Source organism: Molothrus aeneus, chromosome 1 (assembly GCF_037042795.1).
Source record: "Molothrus aeneus isolate 106 chromosome 1, BPBGC_Maene_1.0, whole genome shotgun sequence".
Taxonomy (NCBI): Eukaryota; Metazoa; Chordata; class Aves; order Passeriformes; family Icteridae; genus Molothrus; species Molothrus aeneus.
Genome location: NC_089646.1, coordinates 24327664 through 24351017, shown reverse-complemented (window position 1 = coordinate 24351017; position 23354 = coordinate 24327664). Strand labels below are relative to the sequence as shown.

Below are 23354 nucleotides of genomic sequence, written 5' to 3'. Positions count from 1 at the left end.
TTTTAAATGGAAAAATGAAGTACCAATGTTGCAGCTCCCAGGTAATCCAAATGAATCAATAAATCAGAATTATTTGGTCATTTCCTCTGTGTAAACCTGAAATTGCCTATTTGCCATGGCTGATAGTTTCAGTTTGTTAACATACCACACACTCAAGATGGAGTTCACAATCTCCACCAGGCAAGTTAATGGAAACTGTGATCTGTTACAATAACAACTGAGTAGTCATCCCACAACCTAGCATTTGGGTCTCTGAGACTCCCAAAATGAATGAGATAAGCTGCAAGTGTCCTAGATACCTGCAGTTTTAATGTTGCAATATCTTTATGTGCCTGACACCAGAAACTGAGAATGTGTAATTTTTATTTCTCAGGGGATTCCTGTATGAAAAGGAAGGTTAAACAAAACATTGAGGTACTGTACAAAGATAAGTCACAGGGAGTGCAGGAGTAGAAGACAGTAGATACATCTCCTGCCTTGCCTCATCTCCCTGGACACTTGACTAGAGGCTGTAAGGAGACCCATCTCTCTGCCTGGGACTGATGGTCATAAGTTTTTGGCATATGAGACATAGCTGAGTAGCAATCACCATTTCTATTGGAAGTACCAAGAGATCCTGGTGCCCCTTAAGCCATTTCAAGACTATTGCAGGCTAATGGCTAAAGAATGTTCTGGGGAAATAGGAGGGACTGGCTCTACTCCCATCTCAGGCATGGGGATTAAACTCCTGGCATTTCCTCTCCTGATGGGGTTATAACTACAATTCTGGTCTGCACAAGACCTGGGATTGCAGAAGGGTGATGTAGGGCTCACTCCTGGCTCAAAGCAGTAGCCTAAATTAGGAACCCAGGGGTAAAATATCCCACTGGGAGTGAGGGGATAATTTAAATACTTTCCTCAAAACTGTCTGCATGTTTGGCTACACACACCAACCTGCAACCTCCTCCCTGGATCCAAAATCCTTAAACACAGCAGCAGGATCTGCTGGCTTGCCTGTGGCTTGCTCAGTGGTGTCTGCCCAGTGTTTCCCAGTCCAGGGTTAATGCAAGCAGAGCATTTTGGTGCCTTCTGTGCTGAGTGGCAAGGCACTCCCCAGGAGGGTCTGCAAGCCTTATCTAAATGAGAAAACAGAGAGACCTTGTGGTTTGAGGTGTGTACCCAGCTAGTCACCCTAAGAAAGCTGCATGGGGTGGAAAAGAAGCTCCCAAAGAAACTTGCAGCCTAGTAGGGAGGTTGCAAGTGAAGTTTCAAAAATTCTGAGTATAATGAACACACTGAGAAAGAGATTTTTGCATTACACTTCTGTACTTAGCCACAACTCCTCAAATTCCTATTTTGAAAACCATTTTTAAAATCATTTCTTTATCTAAAGGTATGTCAACAGTATTGTGAAAGATGGCACTGCAGATTTATCAAAGCAGAATAATTAAATTTTTTCCAGTCAGTCTCTTTCTTTCTTTCTTTCTTTCTTTCTTTCTTTCTTTCTTTCTTTCTTTCTTTCTTTCTTTCTTTCTTTCTTTCTTTCTTTCTTTCTTTCTTTCTTTCTTTCTTTCTTTCTTTCTTTTCTTTAGAACATGGCAGAGAATTGTTGCTCTACTGCCTTCTTTTAAATCTTCCTCTTGCACCCTTCTTTCTGACTAAATCTGACATGCCTTTTGGGCCTTATGCAAATGGCTGTGCAGAGGGAGCTGTCCCATTTTCTGGATAAGCCAGTGGTAACTGTAATTGAAGGCCTGTTCAGCACAGCACTATAGCTGTAGACATCTGGACAGAGACAAAAGAGATGTCATCACTGAGTAGGATGCTGTGTTCATCCTCAGATAAGTTTCAGGTGTAATCTCCAGGTATCTGTGGTATTACTATTACAGCTGAAGCAGGAGGAATACCTTAGCACACAATGAGCTACATAAATGCTACTTTTGCAAAGAAATAAAGAACAATATTCTAGTTTAAATAACAGTCAGGAATGTCATATGTAACTATTATAAGCAACAGGGGCTGAAGAATTAATACAATCATAGAAAAGTACTGGGCTTTAGCAATGTGCTTATGATTAATCCCTAAGTATGGATATTCTAAAATGGAAATGCATGCAGCATGTTATACTAATTTAACATTGAATAAGTACATCATTGGACTTAGGGAAAAAGGCTGAATATTATAGGAACAGGAATCAGCATAGCACCTAAAACCTGCTTGGGAACTTCGGCAAATGAAACAAATTTTGGTGTAATTTTATACTGTATTACATTGCCATAATAAATAAGCTCTGGTGATCCCAAGAACTATCAGTACATCATCTATAATTCCTGTTGTTTATGGTCATAAGCATCATCTCAGGAAAAACTCATGCATACCTTAAAACATCTGCAATACCTGTTCTTAAAACAGCTTGAAATATTATTGTTTTGCCATGTGTAATTGTAAAAAAGAAAATACATTTAAAACCCCATTTAAATAGATTTTAAAATTGTGCAGCTGAACACTAATTTCCTGACCTCTTCATAGTGTGGCCCTATAGTGTGGCTGTGGAGTTAGCACAAGTCAGGTGGTCCTGAGCAGCCAGGAGAAGGCATGGAGAGCCTCCTGTGGGTACTGCCATGGAAGCCCATGTGTGCTTGAGTTATGGTGTGAGCACACACTGGGGAGCAGACTCATTTCTGGTTCCACCCTCTGTTCCTCACAGCAAAGCTCCAGAGCTGTCCAGCCTTCCTCCAGCTGCAAGCACGCTGCCCATTGGCTGTAGTGTCCTTTTGTCTAGCACAAAAGACCAAAACCAGCAGGCACTTGAGCATTCTGCTTTGCACATCCCAGCTTGTCTGGCATGTCACACCTGAACCTGGATCACTGGAGATGGGGTCAGAACCATGGAGGTGTTGGTTTGTTCCTCTGTCTGGAGGCTGACAGGGTCTATCTCCCGGGGTTTCCCTTGTGAATCCTTCTGCCTCCCTGTTGTTTCTGCCCTGCCCATTGACCAGCACTTTGTATTTGCATGTATCTTTTCATTTCAATGAAGTCATCATCCTTGATCCAGTACTGATGCCAGCCTGTGTGCTGTAGTGTTATGGGCCAGTCTCAAAGTAGACAAATATTTTTCTTAGTCAGGAGCTTTATAGTTTTTATAGTTAAAATATTGTTGTTCAACTATTCTTGAAATTTTTGCCAGATGAAAAGATTTCTGTGAAAAAGACAAAGAAGGTGCTGGACTTTATCTGGCATGTCAGCTATTCCTGTGGTTACAGCTGGCTAAAATAAAAATGACTGGAAATAAATAGACTAGCTAAGATTCAGCATGGGAAATAGTTCTTACTCATTTACTCATATGTAGTATCATATGGTGCAGTCATTTTAATTAACAGAAGGGAAAAGATTTACCTGGACCTACAGCTGTAACCCAGCCTGGTGCTGCAGGCACTCTTGGCACAAAGTGCAGGAAACACAGACATATAGCAGGTAAATTCAGCTGATTTTGATCTTGCTCATGCTTGCTAGGTCACAGTATTGTGTTAATCTCTGTGCCATTGGTAGGAGCTGTTGTGTATTTTAAAGCTGTTGACAGTTTGTAAGACAAAGTGCTCCCTTTTGATACAAAATCCCTACAGATGTAGCAGAAGCGATGATGCTAACAAGAACAGAAGCACCAACTAGACTGGCTTTACACCATGCTGCAGAACACTTTGCATTACAGTGTGTAACTGGATGAACACCATACTTGTGCTCATACTCACTGTACAGCTGTCTAAGAGATATTGTTTATATGTTCTTCATTAATCTTTATTGTCAGTTTGAACCAATACAGACTGCAGGGAAGAGCCTGGAAAATATGCAGACAATTCCAGGCATTTTTCTCTGATCTAGATGTCCAGTTTTTGCTTCAATTGAGTTGTCTACCATGAATAATCAAATCCAAGTTTGTGGCCCACAGTGTAACTGCATATTATTTCTGGATCATTTGCATCTTGCACTACTTCTGACTCAGCAGAATGGTTCTGGGAAGATTCAGACAGTAATAAGACTACTTCCTATTGGATAGAAATCCACTGAGCCCTGTTTGCCATCACTTTATGTTTTATGTAATCTCAGTGACACAGGACTGCAATATGTGCTACATATGACTGGATCACATGTGCTACATTGAAGTGGAAGTGCCACACCTTTATTAGATTTTGACATTACGTATTTCTGCTTTAGATGAGGACAATATTTCATTTCCCCTCTGAAAATGAGTGCCCTTCCAGACCATTTAAAGATGAGAAAAGCTGTTAAAATGCTGTTACTGAGACAAATGTTACACAAGTCGTATTATTCACTGCATGTCAACTAGACTCAGCATCCAAGTATCTGTGCCTTTTTCTCTTTAAATTCATGGGTTTCAAATGAGTAGGGTTCTCACAGGATTGTTTGTCCAGGTAGAAAACACCTAACTCCTAGTTTTAAAGCTCTCTGAAAAATGAAGGTGTGTGAGTACTCACAGTGTTACTGTGACTGAAGGTGATCACTGCCCCATGTCCTATGTTGCTCTGCACATACACCTCGAGTGGTCTGTGAGACATCAGAAGGCACAATGTGCTTTGACAAAAGCTGCATTTCTCATTTAATACAGAACTTACATTTTTGTAAAACTTAAAATGATGTGTTAATGCAAAGAGCTTTGCTTGCTTGAACTCCCACAACTGTGGGAGTTCAAGCAATAAGATTATACTTGGTGGCCCCTGGATATTTTTTCCAGATAGGCCGGAGAAGTGTTGATGTAGGAAAAACCCAGAAAACCAAAAAGCTGCTGGTCCAGTTCCCGTCAAACCTGTGGAGTCGTGTCCATGCTGCACCTCCCCAGTAGTTTGTGCTGAAGCAGTCATGCCTGAAGGCCTGAGGCTTTCACTGCTGTGTGTCTATCCACAGCCCAGCCACCCAGCTGCATCATGGAGCATGCAATCCCACCGTGCTGTTCCCAGTTTCTCTTTTCCTGCTCACGGGCTTGTTCACCTGGCAAGAGATTACGCAAAGTCTGGCTTTCCCTAGCCCCACAAACATGTCTTTTGAGCTGCTATTACACTTATTTGCAAAGTGGATCTTTCTGGGTTTTGCAAGTCAGATTTAAAATATCCAGATTGTTCATTAGTCTGCAGCTCTGTATTAGGTCAGAAGCAGCTGAAAAGGGACAACTAAGGTAGCCTCAGCTGGCAAAGACACAGGGTTCAACCCAGATCTGCTGGTGGTGACCCAGTAACATGGAGATGTACCCCACACCATCTGTACTCACCACCAGAGATCCACAAAGGAGACTAAATTTAAAGTGTACCAACTTCCAAGTGGACCAAACTTGAGCACATGTAAGGCTGGGGATTGCTCAAACAACCACACACACAGAGTCTAGATTAAGTTTAAAAATGTGCTCATATACAAAGACAAGGAATTTATCGTAAAAGGAAAAGTCCAATAATGCTTTTATTTTTGTTCTTTAATTCCCAGAAGGGTCATCTACAAGGTGTCTCTCCAAGAAGACTCCACAATGAAAAAAACAACCCAGAGTTGCTTCTTACTCATCATCCTTCTAACTGTAAGTACAAGAAAAGTGAACTCCTCATGACAACTGCTGTATTTAAACTTGTGGTGATGTTGAGAAAAAAGAGTACCAAGTTATACTTGTTATACTCCACAGGTGAAGGAAGAGTTTGCTTACTAATAAATTTCAAAAGAAGATTAATAAGATTATCTAATAAAAGTTTGAACTTGAATACATTGTTTCTTGGTGAGACAGAACTGCAAGTCTGAAGAGGGTTATGCATATGACTTTTCATTTCTGTGTTCTACAGGCTACAGCATGTCATGGGAACATGTGTGTTTGAAAACTGCCTTTAATGTTGTTCTGTGAGACAAACTGACTTAAGTAGCAATGCATTTGCACTGTTTGTAGTTGATCTGATATTAGGAAGGCAGCCAAAATGAAAAATAATCTTATAAATCTGTTTATCAGTTCAAATGCTGTTTTCAACTGTTTTGTATCAGCATTACATTTATTTTAATGTATGCAACATTTTTGAGTAATTGAGGTTCTAAAAATATAGGAAATTCATTTCTGCCTGACTAAATTCCTCTCACCTTGAATACCTTGAATCCTTTTGCTGAACTGTACTTGTGAAACCTCAAATTACTATTGATCATCAGAAAATCACAGACATTACAGGCAGTCAGAATTGAGAATACTGCCCAGAGCCTAAGTTACAGAATTATCAGTATATGTCTGAATGATGCTACTGGGAACAAGCACCTCACTACCCTGGTGTGGTACAAGTAATTTGCATGATGCCTGCCACCTTAGTCCCCACCTAACTCTAGCTCTGTGCTCCTGAAGAAGACTTTCCTCTTCTTCTTCTTCTTCTTCTTCTTCTTCTTCTTCTTCTTCTTCTTCTTCTTCTTCTTCTTCTTCCTCTACTTCTTCTTGTGTTTTCTTGATTATCTCCTCCTGCCTCTCTGCCTCTCATCTTCATTAACATCTGAATGTGAAATACCTCTGTGCAACTCCTCATCAAATCCTGTGTTGTAGAAGCAAAAGAAATTCATATGCTGTAGAAAATATGTCAGAGAGCATAACCAACTGCCCTACCTGGTTTACTTATTGGGTTGTACGTCTCCTCCCAGCCTAGCAGAGCTTGTCCACAGTGCTGTTTGCCGCTTAAATTTATATAGATAAAAAAGGAAAGGAAAGTAGACAACAGTAAGAGAATGATGGATAGAAAGAGGTTAAAAGAAAACAATTAAATGAGATCATGGAGAATCCAGGAGAACAGCAAAGAACACATTACTTCAGTAAAATGTTGAATTCATGGTTCAGGATTAGGACCCTCCATCAAAGAAGAGCTGAAGAGATGGAGAAATAATTGAGGAGAGTTAATACATTTCTGCTAACTTGGTCCCAAAAGAATTTGTCCATAATTAGTTAATGATTTGAGGAATCATCTCATGTGTGAGAGCAGTCTTCTACTCTGAGGTACACTAGAGTATTCTGGTGTTTGTGACCGTTTGGGTTGCCTGTTCTACCTGTCCTACAAGGGTGCATGTGACAATGCACTGGCTATGAAATCACCCGTGGTCAGAAATGTCTGTAACAAAGTGCCTGAGAGAGACCAGCTTTCTTCTGGTTTGAATCCCATCTGATCTGCATAGCTTGATAGGGGTCTTGACAAAGAACAATTCTTCCTATAAAAAGCCAGTGCCAGATGAAGAAATAGATCCAGATTATTTTGCTCCCAGTCAAGTGACAGGACTGTAAATATTCTGATAACTAAAACTGTCAACAGCACTTCTGAGCATTTGAGGTGCTTTGACCTACAGCATGGGTTTGTAGGTCAGCCCTGGAGGACTGATCCTTGCCCTGTTGTCCCCAGATCTTTTAAATCTCTCACCCATGACAGCATGCGTGCAATGTTAGGTCTGTGCTCATTCCTGCAGCACTCCAGGAGGAGGAATTCTTTTAAAAACTCTTCAGTGAGATCTGCATCTGCATTTATTTTAAATATCTTTGCACCAAAGAGCACTTAATATTCTGACCTCAATGGATAATTAAACTTAGATTTTCAAGCTTCCAATCTCTGTGTACCTTCCTTCCCCACTGCAGTGGGCATACCATGCTCTACTTTGACATCTCTTAGGTTAATTTCCCTTTTGGTAGGGAAGAAGCCACACTCACAGAAGCAGACCATGAACAAGCTTTACTTTGCATCATGAAACTTATCCAGAAACTGCTGTGAGATCAAATATGAAAAATATTTTGCCTCAGTCATTTTTCCAAAAACTTTCCCATCTGCAGATGGTAGAAGCCATTCATTTTTTGCATTGTATTTATGGTTTGTAATGAGTAAAGGGTGTCTCTCTTTCAAAGAGGCTCTGTTGGTTCCCACTCTGTTGGTTCTTCAAACCACTCCTTTGTTCCAAGAACTATGAGACATATCAGCCACTATCTGTAATTAATAATACAGTAAATACACTAATTAAGATGATTTGTGACATAGACAGGAGTGATCTCCCATCCTCGGCTCTACCCACCCCACAAGACACCCTCTAGATCTCCCTTCTTTGAGGATTTTCATGGTTTTCTGTTATCCTATCATTTGTGACCTGCACTCCCAGTTGATCACTGTGAGCTGTTGAAAAGCAGCACAACCTTTTGAGATCCTTGTTTTCTCCTCTGTGCTGTTTGTCCCACTGTAGGTGCTGGTGTTTCCCCTGTGGTGGTCACCCCTATTGGGTAGGAGAGACTTCTACCTGAAATCTCTTTTGTTAGTGTAGCTGTGATTCCCTAACACAATCTCAGAGCTGGAGCATACCCTGCCCTCTATACACTTAGTGCTTTGTGGAAGACTCCCCAGATTCTTCTCGTATCTCTCCTTCAATATTTTGTAAGAGACAAAAAATTACTTACTTAGTTGCACAGACACTTCCTTTCCACCACCTTCTTTAGACTTGTCACTTAGGGCTTTTGGTACCTTCTGATAGAAACCATCTCTTTTATGCATGTAATTTTTTGCACAGAATTGATAGCAATTCCATGTACAGATCCATAATAACCCATCTTTGCCAAAAAAACCTGAAGCGTGAGTTGTTCCAAAACCTAATTTAGAAATACAAGCAATTCCTTATTGTCTTCCTCTTTGATGGATTCCCTTGCTTTTGAATGCAGGATAATGCATCACCATATAGTCTTCTACTATAAAAATGAGAAAATTTAATTGTTCATTATGTCACAGTTCACTTTAGACTGATGCTCTCTAGTTTTTTGCAATTATTGAGAGCCAAAGAATGTGACTGAGATTTGTTTCTTCAAGTACGTAAGCCCTGGAATGCTGGAGCAATTAGTTCATGTCCTCAGTGCACGTTTCTCTTCACAAGAAAAATGGAGCATCAGCACAGTGTGCCCAGCAGCATCAAACTTCTGAGAATGAGGAAGAAGAAGAAGGTTTGGGTCTCTTTCCTGTGTGACCAATCAATTTTTCAGGACATTGATGGAAGAGATTTCTATTTTCTGCTTTATTTTCTCAAGTAAGAACTGTGCCTACAAATGGCCCTGGAAATGAGGATTGATGAAGTAGTTTTTCCCACATACTCCAATTTTGTGTCCTGAGCCAACCACAACATGCATAGTAAGGACTAAATGGATGCTGCAGCTGAAGGCCACACTATTTTCAATTAGGACCACTAGACCTAATTGAAAATATTCTATTCTAAAATAAATTCATTTTGATCAAAAAACGAACTGTGAACATTCACTGAGTCCAAATCTGTTAAATTGTTACCAAGCCTCAGTCACAAAGGTATGCAGAGTCTGATACTTCTTTCCAACACCTGAAAGATACGTGAATAATTCCTGTTCACAAAACATTGAAAATTAATTATATGAAAACCTAAATGTAATTTTTGGTAACTGCATAAACTGGTGTATTTTGGAACAGTGGTAGGGTATTTTCAAATCTCCAGAACCTTTAGTCAAGCAGTTGTCACCATGATGGGGGAGCTGCCCATGGTGCCTCTGTTTGATCCTCACAGCTGAGAGTGCAACACGCACTGGTGGAGTGGTGTGGCCACAAACTCCACTGGGCTCCTGCTCCTGCTCAGCTCAGTGGCTCTCAGTGTGCATTTCTGAAACCCATTTCTGTGCAGGTACTGTGAGAACAAGCCTTTTTCTGCTTAGACAGCATCTCTCCCAGCATCTGGTCCAGAGCAGATCTCCCATGGGCTGGAAGAGCTGCTGAAGATCTGTCACAGCCTCCTTTGTCTCTCTTCTTCTGAGCCCTCTTCTCTGGCAGCCCAGAGTCTTCCCCAGCCTTGGATGGTGAGATCCCCCTAGGTCTCATCACCTTAGACCATGCCTTTGGAAGCTGCTGTTCTGCATACACACCTCCCTGTGTAAATATTTATGGGTTGCTTCATGCTGTAAGTATGTGCACTCAGAATTTTGCAACATGTTCTCACACAAGGGAAGCTCTGGAAAGCAAACTGCTGATATTGTAAGGCAGTAAGAATTAGTGTGAGAATTTGGGAGTCAAGCTGCTCATAATTTCCCAAGAAATACGAATGCTGTATTCTGTTCTATTCACCCAGTTTCAGGGATGATCAGGACATTTTGACTATCTTTTCTTTTTTTAAAAACAAGGCTGTTGCTATGCAGCTGATTGCAGTAAAGAGGCCTCTCACAAGAGGATAATCAAGGCTGCAAGAAAATATCCATGAAGTATTCTGGATTAGCCCACAGTTTTTTATCAGGCTAAAATGAAAGTAAAGCTTCTTCTGTAAGCAAATCTTGTAGAAATGGAAAAGAACTGTAAGATCTGTGACTTGCTTTTCACTACAATAGCCTTATCTTCATCTACAACACCTGATAATCTCATTCTTGTTTAAACAGCTGCCAAATTCTACCATGTTAGTCATATGGGATCTCACTGAGATAATTACCATCCTGCTCCAACAGCGATAGAGTATGGGAAAATTCTAACATTCAGTGATTAAGTAAAACATGTCATGTTGTAGTGTTTCCCCAAAGAAATTGCCTGCTGCTTCCTAGCACACTTCTGATGGATAGAAATGATTATGTTTACTGAATATCATATGCTAATGACCTTCCTAAGGTACCACAGTTGTTTTCTTATCTGTCCCAACACTAGCAGTTGTGAAAAGTAGTTCAAACATAATCAAAATATGAGAGGGGCTCTGCAACTCATCTAAAGCATGCTGAGCTCTTCCTCTAAAATGTGATGTATTGAAGAACAGGAGTTTAGTGATCCACAAAGAGATGACTGCACACAGTAGTTTTAAAAGAATTATACCAAATGAATGATTGAGCTGTTGAAATCAATAAAAAACAGTTATAGTATCCAGAATTTCTACTAGCCTGAGCTCACCAATAATTCTTGCTACATTACTATATTTAGTGGAAGAGGGGGGAAAAAAAGACAGCTACAAATGCCTTCTTTTCCTGAATGTCATATACAGTTAGTGTTAGTGTCCTACAAGCTCCTTGATGGCAGAACAAAAATATTTGGGGATGCTTGTTCATCATGTCCAATATTTTGTGGGGAAGAAAAAGTGAAATATTTTTAAGCTTACTTCATCTGGATTCTCCCTTGCAGAAACAGGCACAGCCTGGCACAAGTTAACAGCAGTTACTCTTACAGAAACCAGGGCATTGTTTGTTCATTCCTGTATAGTTTAATAATGAAGCCAAATTGCTTTATGAGAATCCTTTATTCATTCCAGGTATAAAATGAACTCCAGCATTCCCAGCAGCCTGTTATTTCTCTTTGTAATGATAATTCACTCTCTTATGTCAGTCATTTGTCACGTGGTGGCTTGGTGGTCGTATGTATGACGTCATTTACTTGGACTTTTAGGAGTGACATCATATGTACGGCTGCTAAACTGCTGCATGGGACATCACTTAAACTGTTTTCTTCTGAAGAATTCAGTGCATTTTTAAGCAATGAGCACATTGATTATTGTGAATTATTTATTTCTCCTTAATAAAGAATGTTTATAAATGAATGAGGCATTCCTTTATTGTATAAACATCATCTATATTTCCATCTGAAGTGTCTGATGAACGGATGGGAAGGCTTTTTAATGTGCATTAATGAACTATGAACATTTAAAATTTGTTCCATATTTTATAGGTTAAATATTTATAGGTAGTTGCCAGGCAAAGATTAATTAACCTTGGATTTTTGTGGTCCAAATGTGTCTTTTAAGTCTTAATTTCTAAAATACATTGACATAACAATGAAAACATAGTAGAAGAGGTGAGTCAAAACCATTAATTCCATGAGAGCTTATACAAACACTGATACACAGATATTCGTGGGACATTCTCAACATTTCCCATTAACACAATACAGACTAAACTTTCTCTCCCATGTAGTCATAGCCAAGCTCCTGCTATTTCTGAAAAGAGAATAATGACCCAGAGATGTCTTCCTGCCCCATTTGCCTTTTTCTGACCACTACAGTAAGGGGTGAGGGAGACTAAAACAAGTAATAACACCTGGCATCACAAACTGCATCAAAATTCTTGTCTGACTGCAGGTATATAAAGGCTGGATCATCAGCCCACTGGACTGACTTTGGGAGGTCAGGCTTTAAATTCTGGGTGGTGGACATAGGATTCTCTTTTGGATGGTAAAAGACCCAGTATTTGAAACAGGGATATGACTTCTCCACCTCCAGAAAGCCACAACATTTATATTTCATTAATCTGCTGAAGTGGTAATCTGATTCATATGGAGAAGAAAATTGTGTTCAAGCTTCCAAGGCCAGCTTTTCAGATCTAGGCAAACAAAAATGAGGAATAGCAATCAAAGGAAAGAGTAGATTTAAAGGGCATATCACAGATGACATACCTATGTATAACCCCTTAATTTGATTTCCCACACAAACTATCCAATTACATAAAAAGTGCCCAGAAAGATTTTTGGAGAACTCTGAGTCATTGTGTTTAGCACAAAGAAAAAGAAAAAAGGGAAAAAAAAGAATAAAAATAATTTAAGAGACTGTCTTGGTTTAGGGCAAATTTGGGAGAAAACCTCCAAAGGGGGCCCCACCAGAAAGCAAACCCACATCGCCCCTCCCCACAGCTGGTTTGGGAAGGATTCCTCAGAGAGAAGTGGAAAGAACCTGTTTATTGAAAAGACACAACACCCCCAGCACAAAAAATGAACAATACTGGATCATAAAACTCATTCACTGCTCTGAAGAGATGGCAAATTCAGAAAGTCTCCCTGGTGGGTGGCCGCATGGTTATCAGTCCCTCCAGCACTGGGAAAGGCTGTAGAATGGGACCCAGCAAGCTTCTCGGTGTTTTGTGGGTCCTGGTCTGGAGCAGGTTCAAATGGTTCCAAGAAAAGGGAGAGAAAAACAGCCTGGGAAAGCTCAGGCTCCCTCAGCTAGCTAAACTAGCTAACTAGCTAAAAAGCAAAATGAGTGTGGTGTTCTGCCCCGTCCGTGCTCAGACAACACAGTCCAGCCCAATGGGGAGGAGTGAGTGAGGCTGATAACAGAAACTGTGCTTCTTCTCCCCACCTTTGCTGTCAGAGCCAGTCTTGAAGGCACAGAATATAATATCCAGCATAAACAGAGCAGACAATTGGGGATACAAGCATCATAAGTAACCCTAGGACAGAGACAATTATAAATCTAGTGTTATTCCAACTTTTATCCAAACTTGCTTTCATTTTACTGGAGGCCATTAAGTGATTTCCACTGATGAGTTTTAGTGACCCAACTCATCCATATTTTTATCTGTCTGAGTGAATTTCTGGTCTAAATGTGGGCAGTAGAAATTTCACTGGCAACTTCAGCTGCTCCACGATTGCCTTGTGCACAGGCAATAGAATGGGCCTCCTGGTTACATGGCTGAACACTCCTACATAATTTTGTGCACAATGCAAGACATTTAATCTATCCACCATCACAGGTACTCTCTACCTCCAAGGATCAGAATATTCTCATTAAACTGTACCAAATAAGAGCCAACTTCTTCAGGAATTGCACACTGCAAGTAACGAAAATATAAGAGTACTGTGACTTTAGCGTCCAAATTGTGTTTCATCCCTCAAAACCATCATCCCATGTATGGATGTATTCCCAAACTGGCCAAGAATTGCAGAGAAATTATCAAGAAGAAAGGCATTGCCACAGAAGTCCTCCTAGCATCCTGTGATGAAACTGGTATTTCTGTCTTGAGTACAAACAGTTTGGAACTGAGGTATTATTCAAAATAAGAATGGAAAAAATTACCATGCGGTATCTACTAATCACTTCAGAGAAGCACCAGAGCCTGTGTCATGGACATGGACATGAAGGGCTAAGACAAAGATGAGGTTGTCTGAAGAACCTCGTCTCCACTTTCCTGTGCTGGATTTAGGATTTTGCTTGGCTGGTTTTTAAACTATACTTGGGGACTCCAGCTGCTCCCCTTAGTCTTGTTAAAGCTAAGGGGTCTGTGATGTTTGGCTTTGCTTCTGTATTTCCTGTTCTGACTTTCTTGATACTAAATTTTTCACTTGGGTGGCCAGATGAAATGTTCCAAATGGCTTCATTGTTCAAATATATCTTGGGGGGAGGGGGAGACGGTGATGTATACATACATCTAAAATTTATATAAAATTATCTCTGCCAGAAAATATTTTCATTCCTATTCCTCCTACTTTATTTCAAGCACCTACTTAAGTACAAGATTGACTGCCTCCATGTCCTCCAGCTAGCAGGTGTATACAGTTGAAAACATCTGTGTCAAAAGAGATGAGATGGGATGAGATTAGAAAAGCATAATTGATTTGATCTAAGAGTATAAAAAGATTAAGTTTACAAGGTTTGGTACAGAAGTATCATAAAAAAGTAATGGCTTTTTTTTCAACGAAGTCAAACATACTGGTTTTGCCATGTATTTACAAAGGTGATTTAGCATGCAAATGGGGGGAAAAAGTAATGTATTGATGGAATACAATTGCCTGTGATGTGACATAAAGAAGGGCAGCAAAATGTAAGATGTAAGCAGATATTTGAATTTTCAAACCTGTCATGTTTTAAGTTCAAACAACTACAAATGCATGCCTAAAGATCTCTGTATTAGCATTTGCTGCTAAAAAAGGTCAAGTTTGTGTGTTTATGAGAGTCCTAGATTTTGAAGCAGCCTGCAAATGAATCTAAATGTGTTTGTGATGGTTTTAGTACCACATAATATAGGGGAAAACAGAAGGTCATGCTAGGAAAGTGCTACAGCAATGTTGCTTTTGAGTGGGGAAGCAGAGGAACTCATTTTTTACTATCACCCTCAAGCAAAGAAGAGTCATGGTACAGGATTGAGGCAGAACAGAACAAACTAAAGCTCCACACTTTCGTTTCTGCTCACAGACCTCAGCTGTACAAGGCGGGGAGGGAAGGAGGGGTGGAGTGATTGAGGGCAGGATGGATGGATGGATGGATGGATGGATGGATGGATGGATGGATGGATGGATGGATGGATGGAAGGTAAAAGGGCAAAAGAGCATAACTGACCTCTCTAGCTGAGATCTTTGCCTTCCAAAGGCAGTGATCCTTTCCTTTAACAGGCAGGCAGTTCAGAATGGGATCATTCAGAAGATGCCACTATATCAAAGAGGACCTTGCTATTTAGACTATCAAATTTACGAGGTCTGCTTAGGTACTTAACTAAGAGCTAAGGTCAGGTATTGATGTTTAAACTCTACGTTCTTTGACCTTAACTGTTGCAGAAGCTCAAAGCAAAGGTATTTTGTCTGCACTGTATAGAGTTAAATCAGCACAAGTGAACAGAAATACATGGGTTTAACAGAAAATTCTCTTGCAGACACTAAAATAAATGAAAAGATTTTGATGACTTTATCAAGTATTTAATGACCGTCTCTTCACCAAGAAAAATGGCTTGGTTAAAAGATTGTGTTTTCATGAGGTAAACTAATAAAATTCAGCATTTACTTTGCAAGTAGTACAAGGCCCATCATAATGATAAACATATGTGAAAATAAAAGGCCTTTCAAGAATGAGTAATAGAAATTTCTTGCCCTCACTTTTTATAAATTTAATCCTCTTTGTTTATCCAGTTGTACTAACAGCTTTTCCTTTCCATACAGAGAATTGTTCCAAGTCTTTCTTCTGCTGTAAATTATACTGATACTACATTAGAGCCTGTAGTAACTGAAAATTCAGTCATACGGCAGAAGATAATAGATTCGCAGTTCAAATGTTATGAGAGGATGAACAGAGCTCCTCCATACAAGAAAAAAGGTAAAAAAGATTTTTTAAGAATCTGTATTTTGCCATGTGTGATTATAGAATTATGAAGAAATATTTTCTTCTCTATACTAACACATAGTCTTCCTCAGGGTGCAGTTTCCTTTCCACGAGCAGTAATCAAACTCACACTTAGCATCCTCCTAAGGGCAAAGAAAGGAAAAAGCCTGGAAGGAGCCCAGGGAATGAACAGCTCTTCCTCCCTCTGTCACCTACATTTCTGGCTCAGTGCTTTGCTGCTTGAATTTTTCTTGTTCTTGCTTCAGGAATAACATTTCCCTGATGCTCTCATCAAGGTCACACCTGATTGTGAACCCTAAATATAAATGTTGTTCTGTTTGCTCCACTCAGTGTTTCAATTTTTTGTAATTTCTGTATTGACTGCTGGGTGTTGTGGTCTGTACCAGCACAAGCTCCACATACTCTATATTCAGCAGCAACAATAGGAAAAAGAGGTCTATAAAACACTGAGACTTATAAAAGAGGTTTGTAAAACATCTTCATTGAATAGAAGACATACACAAAGATTAATAAAAAGGGAAATGACAAATAATAGTGGTGCTGCAATTGTACTTAAAACAGCATTTCTGTTTGGGACTGAGAGTTCTGGTCACTTTTTTCACGGTAGATCTGAATGAAGATATGAGGAGCTAGAGAAAAATATATCACAGGAAGTGTGAGACTTCTGCAAGCAAAAAACAGATACTAAGGACATAGTTTAAAGGGAAAATATACTTTAAACAATTAACAAAAACAGATAATGTGGGATTTTTTGTAATACATATATAAATAAATATATTTATTTATAAATATATTTCTACAGTTCTTATCTTAAAAATTTTGCTGTGATCTGTAAGACTCAAAAAAGAGTTAGATGTTAAGACAGATAATCAGGTCTTGATGCAGAACTGTTTGGGAATGAATATAGAGATTTCTGCTGCTTAACATAGGTTTTAATTCAGGCAAATAATACCCACAAGCAGTTAAACAGGATTATTGGATAGAGGGAATGATATTTCAGTTAAAAATAAGCCTTTTAGTTGCTGGACTTGCAGGGGAAGTAACTTACTGTTTCTTGTTAGATTACTCTTTTAGTCTCCACCTCTATAAACACCCGATTTTTGTATCCATTGACAGTAACCACTGGATTCACTTTTCTTTTGCACTTTCCTTGTGTGATAAGTTGAAAAGGGTTGATTTTCCAGCATGAGTTGGGAATTTATATGTATCAAGACATGATTTCCTAGTAGTATTCTCAAGGGCAGTGCTGTTGCAGGAGGACAGCCTGCATTCCTTCAGCTGGCAGCTAAATTTAAATGACGCCATTGGGGGCTGGTGGTTCATGGCAACATGCACTCAATTCATTTTTAACTCAGAATGAGGGTACTGGGTGACTACAGAATGGTGCCAGCACCACTGAAGTTGTGTTCTGAACTGAAGACATTGTAAAATGAGGAGCTCAGGCACATGGAAGGACATGACCACCCCTCCAGAACAGCAGTGTGTCCGTATATATATATGTGGGTGTATATGTATACATACATAGATAGACAGATCAAGATAAATGTGAGCATATATATATATATATATATATATATATATATCCTGGTAATTACCTTGGAAGACAAGTCCATGATGCATAGGTTGACCTATGTGGTGATTATTTTTCTTTATCAGGCCAGGCAAAGGATTTAAAGTTTTAAAACTAGATTTTCCCTCCAACTCCATTTGGCACTACTTTTCAAAAACAAGCTCAAATTGCAATCGCTTTCTACTCCTTCTTCTTCTTTGGTATAACAAAAATGTTCCTAAAAGTTTTTCAGATACGTTTCAAAGATATAGAAGAATATGACAATGCCTGAAGGAAAGATAACAAACTGCTGATATGGTGATTGGATAATTAAGTGAACAAGTAACATTTGCACATTTAACTTGATAACTGAAAAATATATGTGCATAAAATCTTAGCTAATGAAGAAAAAGTGTGCATAAAAATTTCTTTCCTGAACAAGATCTAATCTGGGAAAAATTTGGTTTTAAATTTTATGCTTTTTATTTTTAATCAACAACTACTTGACTTACAAACAGTTATTGGTGCAAGTTGGAACAATTCAGATGTCTTTTTACAGCTTTTTTGCTCCAGTTAGAAAGTTTATCTGTGGATAGTTTCAAAAGCTCTAGAAGGAACTAGCTGTTATATGTTAATAACTTGCAGTGGTTATTAGGTGCTTTCTATTACAATTCTTTCAAAAACAACCTTCATTTTAATACTTTCTCAGGCCCAGAGTGAAAAAAAAGGTAAAATGCATCTTCTCATTCTATTTCACTTTAACCTGATGATCTTGGTGACAAATACTTTTTCCCCAACACAAACTGGTTTTGAATGGAAAATAACCAGCAAGTGTAGGGGGAGTTTAATGTGTTTCTTGTATAAATCCACAATGAGTCATGTTACACATTACAGCAAGCAGCCTTGGAGCACAATTTCTGAGGACCATGGCATGTACAATCTCTGTAACAGGGATCAGCAATGAGCCGAATTTTGCTGTTTGGGGGCTGGGAACATCCCACAGCCTCAACAGCACCACCTTCCCAGAAAGGCATGATGAGGACAGGATCACAGCATGCCTACCCAAACATCAGCAGGCAGAATCTGCCTGCTACAGATCTGTCTTGCACCTGCTTCACTGCGTTTCTAGTGACATCACTGACCTCTGGTGCTGAACGAGGCAACAGCCTGGCAGGGACCTGTCTCTGCTAATGTTGCTTTTAGTTGGGATGTCCCCACAAATGCTTCCTATCTTTACATTTCAAATGCCTGATTGTCAGACCTACTGAGCAGCAAAAGGTGAAATGAGAAGTGGAAGTCTCACAGGTCCTTGAGCACCACTAGTGTACATGCTTAGAGCTGACAGAAAGAGATTCAAGAAGAGAAAATTGTAGGATTGGACCCTACACTCAAAGTTCAGTCCAACATGCTTTAAAATGTAACTTTCTGGTAAAATGAACACCACTAACATCAGGTCAGTCAAAACAAGTACCTTCTAGTACCTGAATGCCACTCTGAGTGTTACAATAATAAAAGGATATATTACAAAAAGAAAGCTTGATAGTCTGCAGGCAGCAATAATCCTCAAGAGGCTAGAATAGAGTGGTTCAGGAGGGAGTAAACTCTTTTTGTGGAACTAACTCTTGCAATCTTCTTAAATGTCCAGGTCTGTTCTGCAACCGAACATGGGATGGCTGGTTGTGCTGGGATGACACACCTGCTGGAAGGCTCACTGCTCAGAATTGTCCAGATTATTTTCCAGACTTCGATCCAACTGGTACAGTATTTCTTTTTACCATTTTATCTTCCAAAGTATGTCTTCAGAACATTTGTGCCATTGAGTGGATGTGCTCAATCCAGTGAAATTTTTGCAGCTCTGTGAAATCTCAGAAAGTTTGGTTGAAATTAAAACACATCAAGCTTTTGGCTTCCATAATTAACATATTTTAATTTTTTAAATATTTTATATGTATTTATATTTATGTAAATATAACCCATGGATTTATGGAACCTAGTTTATGAAAATGTCAGCTTCTGAATTATAACATCAAGATATTCTTAGCACCTCATTCTAAGTTTTTATAATGAAGAGAAGATGCTTATGTGCTTGAAATATGTATCAGTATGTTCTTTGTTCAGTTTTTATTGGAAAATATAGTTTTATGAAAGAAGATTAGCAGAAATAATGTTCTTTCAATCTCTGAGTTTCAGTTCTTAGCTGAATTATTCATACAAATACTAGAAGTACACTGAGAGAAGTAATTGAAGAATATTTGAAAGAAAAAATAAAAAATCAATGCAAGTATTTCTAAATAGATATGAGGAAATATTAGATACAAGTTTAACTCTGCAAAGACTACTGTTTGAAGAGAGACACAATTGTGTGTTCCTTGCTCAGGACATGTTGCTTCTAGGTGGTGCTCGATGGCACACTATGCTAAATTCGACATAGTCACAATGCACCAATTGCAGTTAAAATCATGAAATTAAACATTTGGGAGGGAGAGAGTATAAATCTGAAAATTTTCAACCAGCTTAACCCAAAATGCATGTGCCCAACTGGAAATGAAGGAAACAAACTATACCTGTGAGTTAATTATCCAGCACCAATAGCTAAAATTGATTTTCTTGAGCTTATTGCTTATTTAGAAGCTGAGAAGTTTCCAGGTTGAATCAAACCCCGTACACATTTTGCTGAATCCCATTTATAATAGCAGCCAGACTGATTGTTATTTCTGTTCTTCATAAATCAAGCTGTCCATAATTACAGAATTCACACAGCAAGTAGCAAATTTCTAACTTCCGACCCCGTCTGACCTCCATTCAATCTTTAGTGAAGGAACGTTCCCCTTTCTCGTGGAAGTAGGCATTGGACAGGATGGATTGAAGGAAATCTGTTTGATTCCTGTTTGCTCAGGAATCTTGTGTTTGGAAAGTGAGCTTCTGTGGCAAGGTCACTATCCACTTCCTGTGGAAACCCCCTGAGACCAATCCAACACATCTCTACAGCAAGTTACACCCCTGAGACAGACAATGGGCAACAAATCATAAGGTCTTGTCTTTTGTTCCCTTTCTTCACAAGACTCGATCTCTTTTCTGTACAGCGTCATAATTTTCAAGAAGGAGTCTTGGAGCAGGGTCATGCTCATGGCTCTGCATTGGAGCACCTGGGGACAACAGACTGAGAAGCTGAGACCCTCAACTGCAGGACTGCCTTTCATTCAGGTCTCCCTCTCTGTGGACCAGTACTTCAACCATTAGACTATTTGCACAAAAGATTCCAAAAGAACATTTGAGAAGAATTGGCTAAACTTAGTTCAGTTCCCACACAGAAACACCCACATTCAGGAGAGAGCCTGAGACTCTGGATCCTGAGGTTGCACAAGATTTTTCCTGCATGTGTATTAGAAGTGCCTCTAAGATGTGGTCTGTACCTTCTGTTTCAGACTCCATTTTACTCATGATATCCCTCCCACACTGCAACAGCCCTCTTTATGACTAGGAAGATTTACTACAAGTCTTTTCCTTTCCCTGCTTCCATGGTTTTCAAGGAGGAAAAAAATATGTGGCATTAACAGTCTTAGTTTATGTATACTCCATGCAATGCTCAGCTTGTACCTGCAAAGGTGGGTGTTAGGCAGCCTTGTGATCACAGAAATGACTAAAGATCCTCATCCTTCATAGATGAGAGTGATTTCAGAGCCACTTTCCTACTTGCTCCCCAACCAACTATTCTCAGCTTTTCCTCTTGTTGGTCTCCAGTGACTTATTCTGAACTAATTGCTCTGCTACAACAGCACTTTTCAAAGAAACACTTGAAGACATCCATACAGAAGCATCTCACTCCACTTACTAATGCTCATTAACACCAAAGCCTGTGGCTTGTACACTGATTGCAAATCACTCCTTAATGTACAAATGCTGGCCATGAAGTCTGGCCCACAGTGTGTCCATACGGCAGCTACTCTTTCTGGCAAGATTTAAAAGTTGAAATTTTGGGATTTTTTTAGTATTCCTGTTCTGTGTACAGTGCCATTGGAAGAAAAGCCTCCTCCAGTAATTAATTTTCTACTGTTCTCTCTGCTATCCTCTTTAGGGACAATACCTGTGGTCTTCTGGACCCGGTATTTTCCTCTGGCACATTTCTCTTCTCCTGTCAGCCTCTTTGCCTGCATCCTGGTCAGTGAACCCTGTTTCCCAGGTTGGCAGCAGCTCAGCATCTCCTGGTTGAGCCAGAGCTGCCTTCCTAGAACAGCTGTTGAGTAACCCAGCATGTGTTACAGATGTGGCATCAAACCAGTGGGTAGTGAGCCTTGCTTGACAGGTGGTTGGTTGTCACACAGAGACTTAATAGAGTAGGAGGGAGACAAGAAATAAGGGGGGTGTCTACAAGTCTGTCAGCTGCTAATGAAAGTGGCTGCCACTAACAGGTGGCCAAAAGCACAGACTGAATGTCTTGAGAAGTCTATCAGGTTTTGTATCACAAATCATTATTTCCTTTGGTACCTTATTCATGTAAAACAAAATACAGCCAGCTTTTCTGCTGAGAAACAGAAACTTCATCCTAAAAAATAGCAATTTTCCATGATGTAGTGACTGTCAGATTTCCTCCCCATCGAGTCCCTGACATCCAAATACCTCAGTATATATTTTAGGCATGCAAGTAACCCCATGGATTTCTGAAACAAGTATTTCATGCTGTGTTATTTTTGGCTGCACCATGATCTGCAAAACCACTGTGTATCAGTCAATTGATGGCTATGTCACTTCACTAAGAGGCCATGAGACCTGAAATAAAATAATGTCTTTCCTCTGTATTTTTTTGCTTTCATACTTACATCGTTCATAATTGGAAAAGTGAAACATTATTGTCAGCCTAGTATTGAATCCTCCTCTCATCCCTATCCATGGGTGCCAAATACCAGCCCTATGTATCTGATCCTCAACAACATTCAGCGCTGATGCCAAGAAGAAATTGATGGAATATATTAGAAAGTAAAAAAGGTGAAATTGTATTCTGAAGAAAACAACACAGAAACAAAGTGAAGGAGAACATAGTGAGTGCTCTGTACATTTTCTGTCTGACAACTTCACAGTTAGCTACCAAGTGTAGTCCCACCTATTTCACTGAACTTAGATCAGTTCTTACTAGACAGGAATGTGTTCTGAAAGAAGCAATCTCTTTCTTGCAGTGCACATCATGCACAATGTGATAATGCATAAAAACAAATCAATTTGTCTGGAAAACCTAACAAGACCTACTGCTTTAATGCCAGTGACAGCAGGAAATTCATTGTCTCATCCACTTCTGGCTGTGAAGCTCTGAGCAGGGCTATTTTATATGCTCCTATTCAGCCAACATGCAATTCTCTCAATTTGTATTTTATATTCATATTTTAGACAGGTTAATCTTTAGTATAATCCCTCTGAAATGGTTCCAGGTCACATTGAAATTGGTAGGAGTTTAGTTTTTGAGGAATGCAGTATGTAATTCAAGCTGTTAATATTCTTACTAATGGAAGAAAAGAAAGTACACTGTGGATATAATGGCCTTCTAGCAAGGCAGGTTTGCTGGGGGCAGCAGGAGGAGCTGAGCCTTGCCCTGTGCTACCTGTGGGCTGTTGGGTTTGTGGCAGAGAGCCTTACAATGCCCACTTCACTGTCCCTGTACAGTGCATTTAGTCAGGATTATTTTGGTGCAGTCATATAGCAAGGGAGCCAAATGTGGAAGTGTTTTGTGGATGACACCCCTTTTCATCTCCGCTTCACTCTCTATGTTTTGGCAGAAAGGAGTGTTTAAGAGCAGTATCCACCCCACTTTGTGAACCAAAGGCGCATTTAGCAAAACTCTCCTCAGTTCTCTGATTTGTTGGGTTTCTGTCCTTAGTTCCCTTTTAAAAGCTATTACTCATAATTCATGTAGCTTCAGGAGAAGAGTTTCTAGAAGTGCAATTTGGAAGCAAATCCATATGCATCCATAGGCAATTAGATGATTATTAATCACATGATGATT

At 39.5% G+C, this 23354-nt stretch overlaps 1 protein-coding gene across 1 annotated transcript in view; it reads left to right on the top strand.

The window, feature by feature from the left end:
• The window catches only part of CALCR (calcitonin receptor), a 160294-nt gene that overhangs the window by 84470 nt on the left and 52470 nt on the right, over positions 1-23354 (top strand). Inside the window, exons 2-4 of the mRNA XM_066553410.1 lie at positions 5470-5557; positions 15633-15786; positions 19008-19118. Coding sequence (XP_066409507.1) covers positions 5510-5557; positions 15633-15786; positions 19008-19118 — 313 coding nt within the window. The 5' untranslated portion in view covers positions 5470-5509. The remainder of the gene's footprint in view (positions 1-5469; positions 5558-15632; positions 15787-19007; positions 19119-23354) is intronic.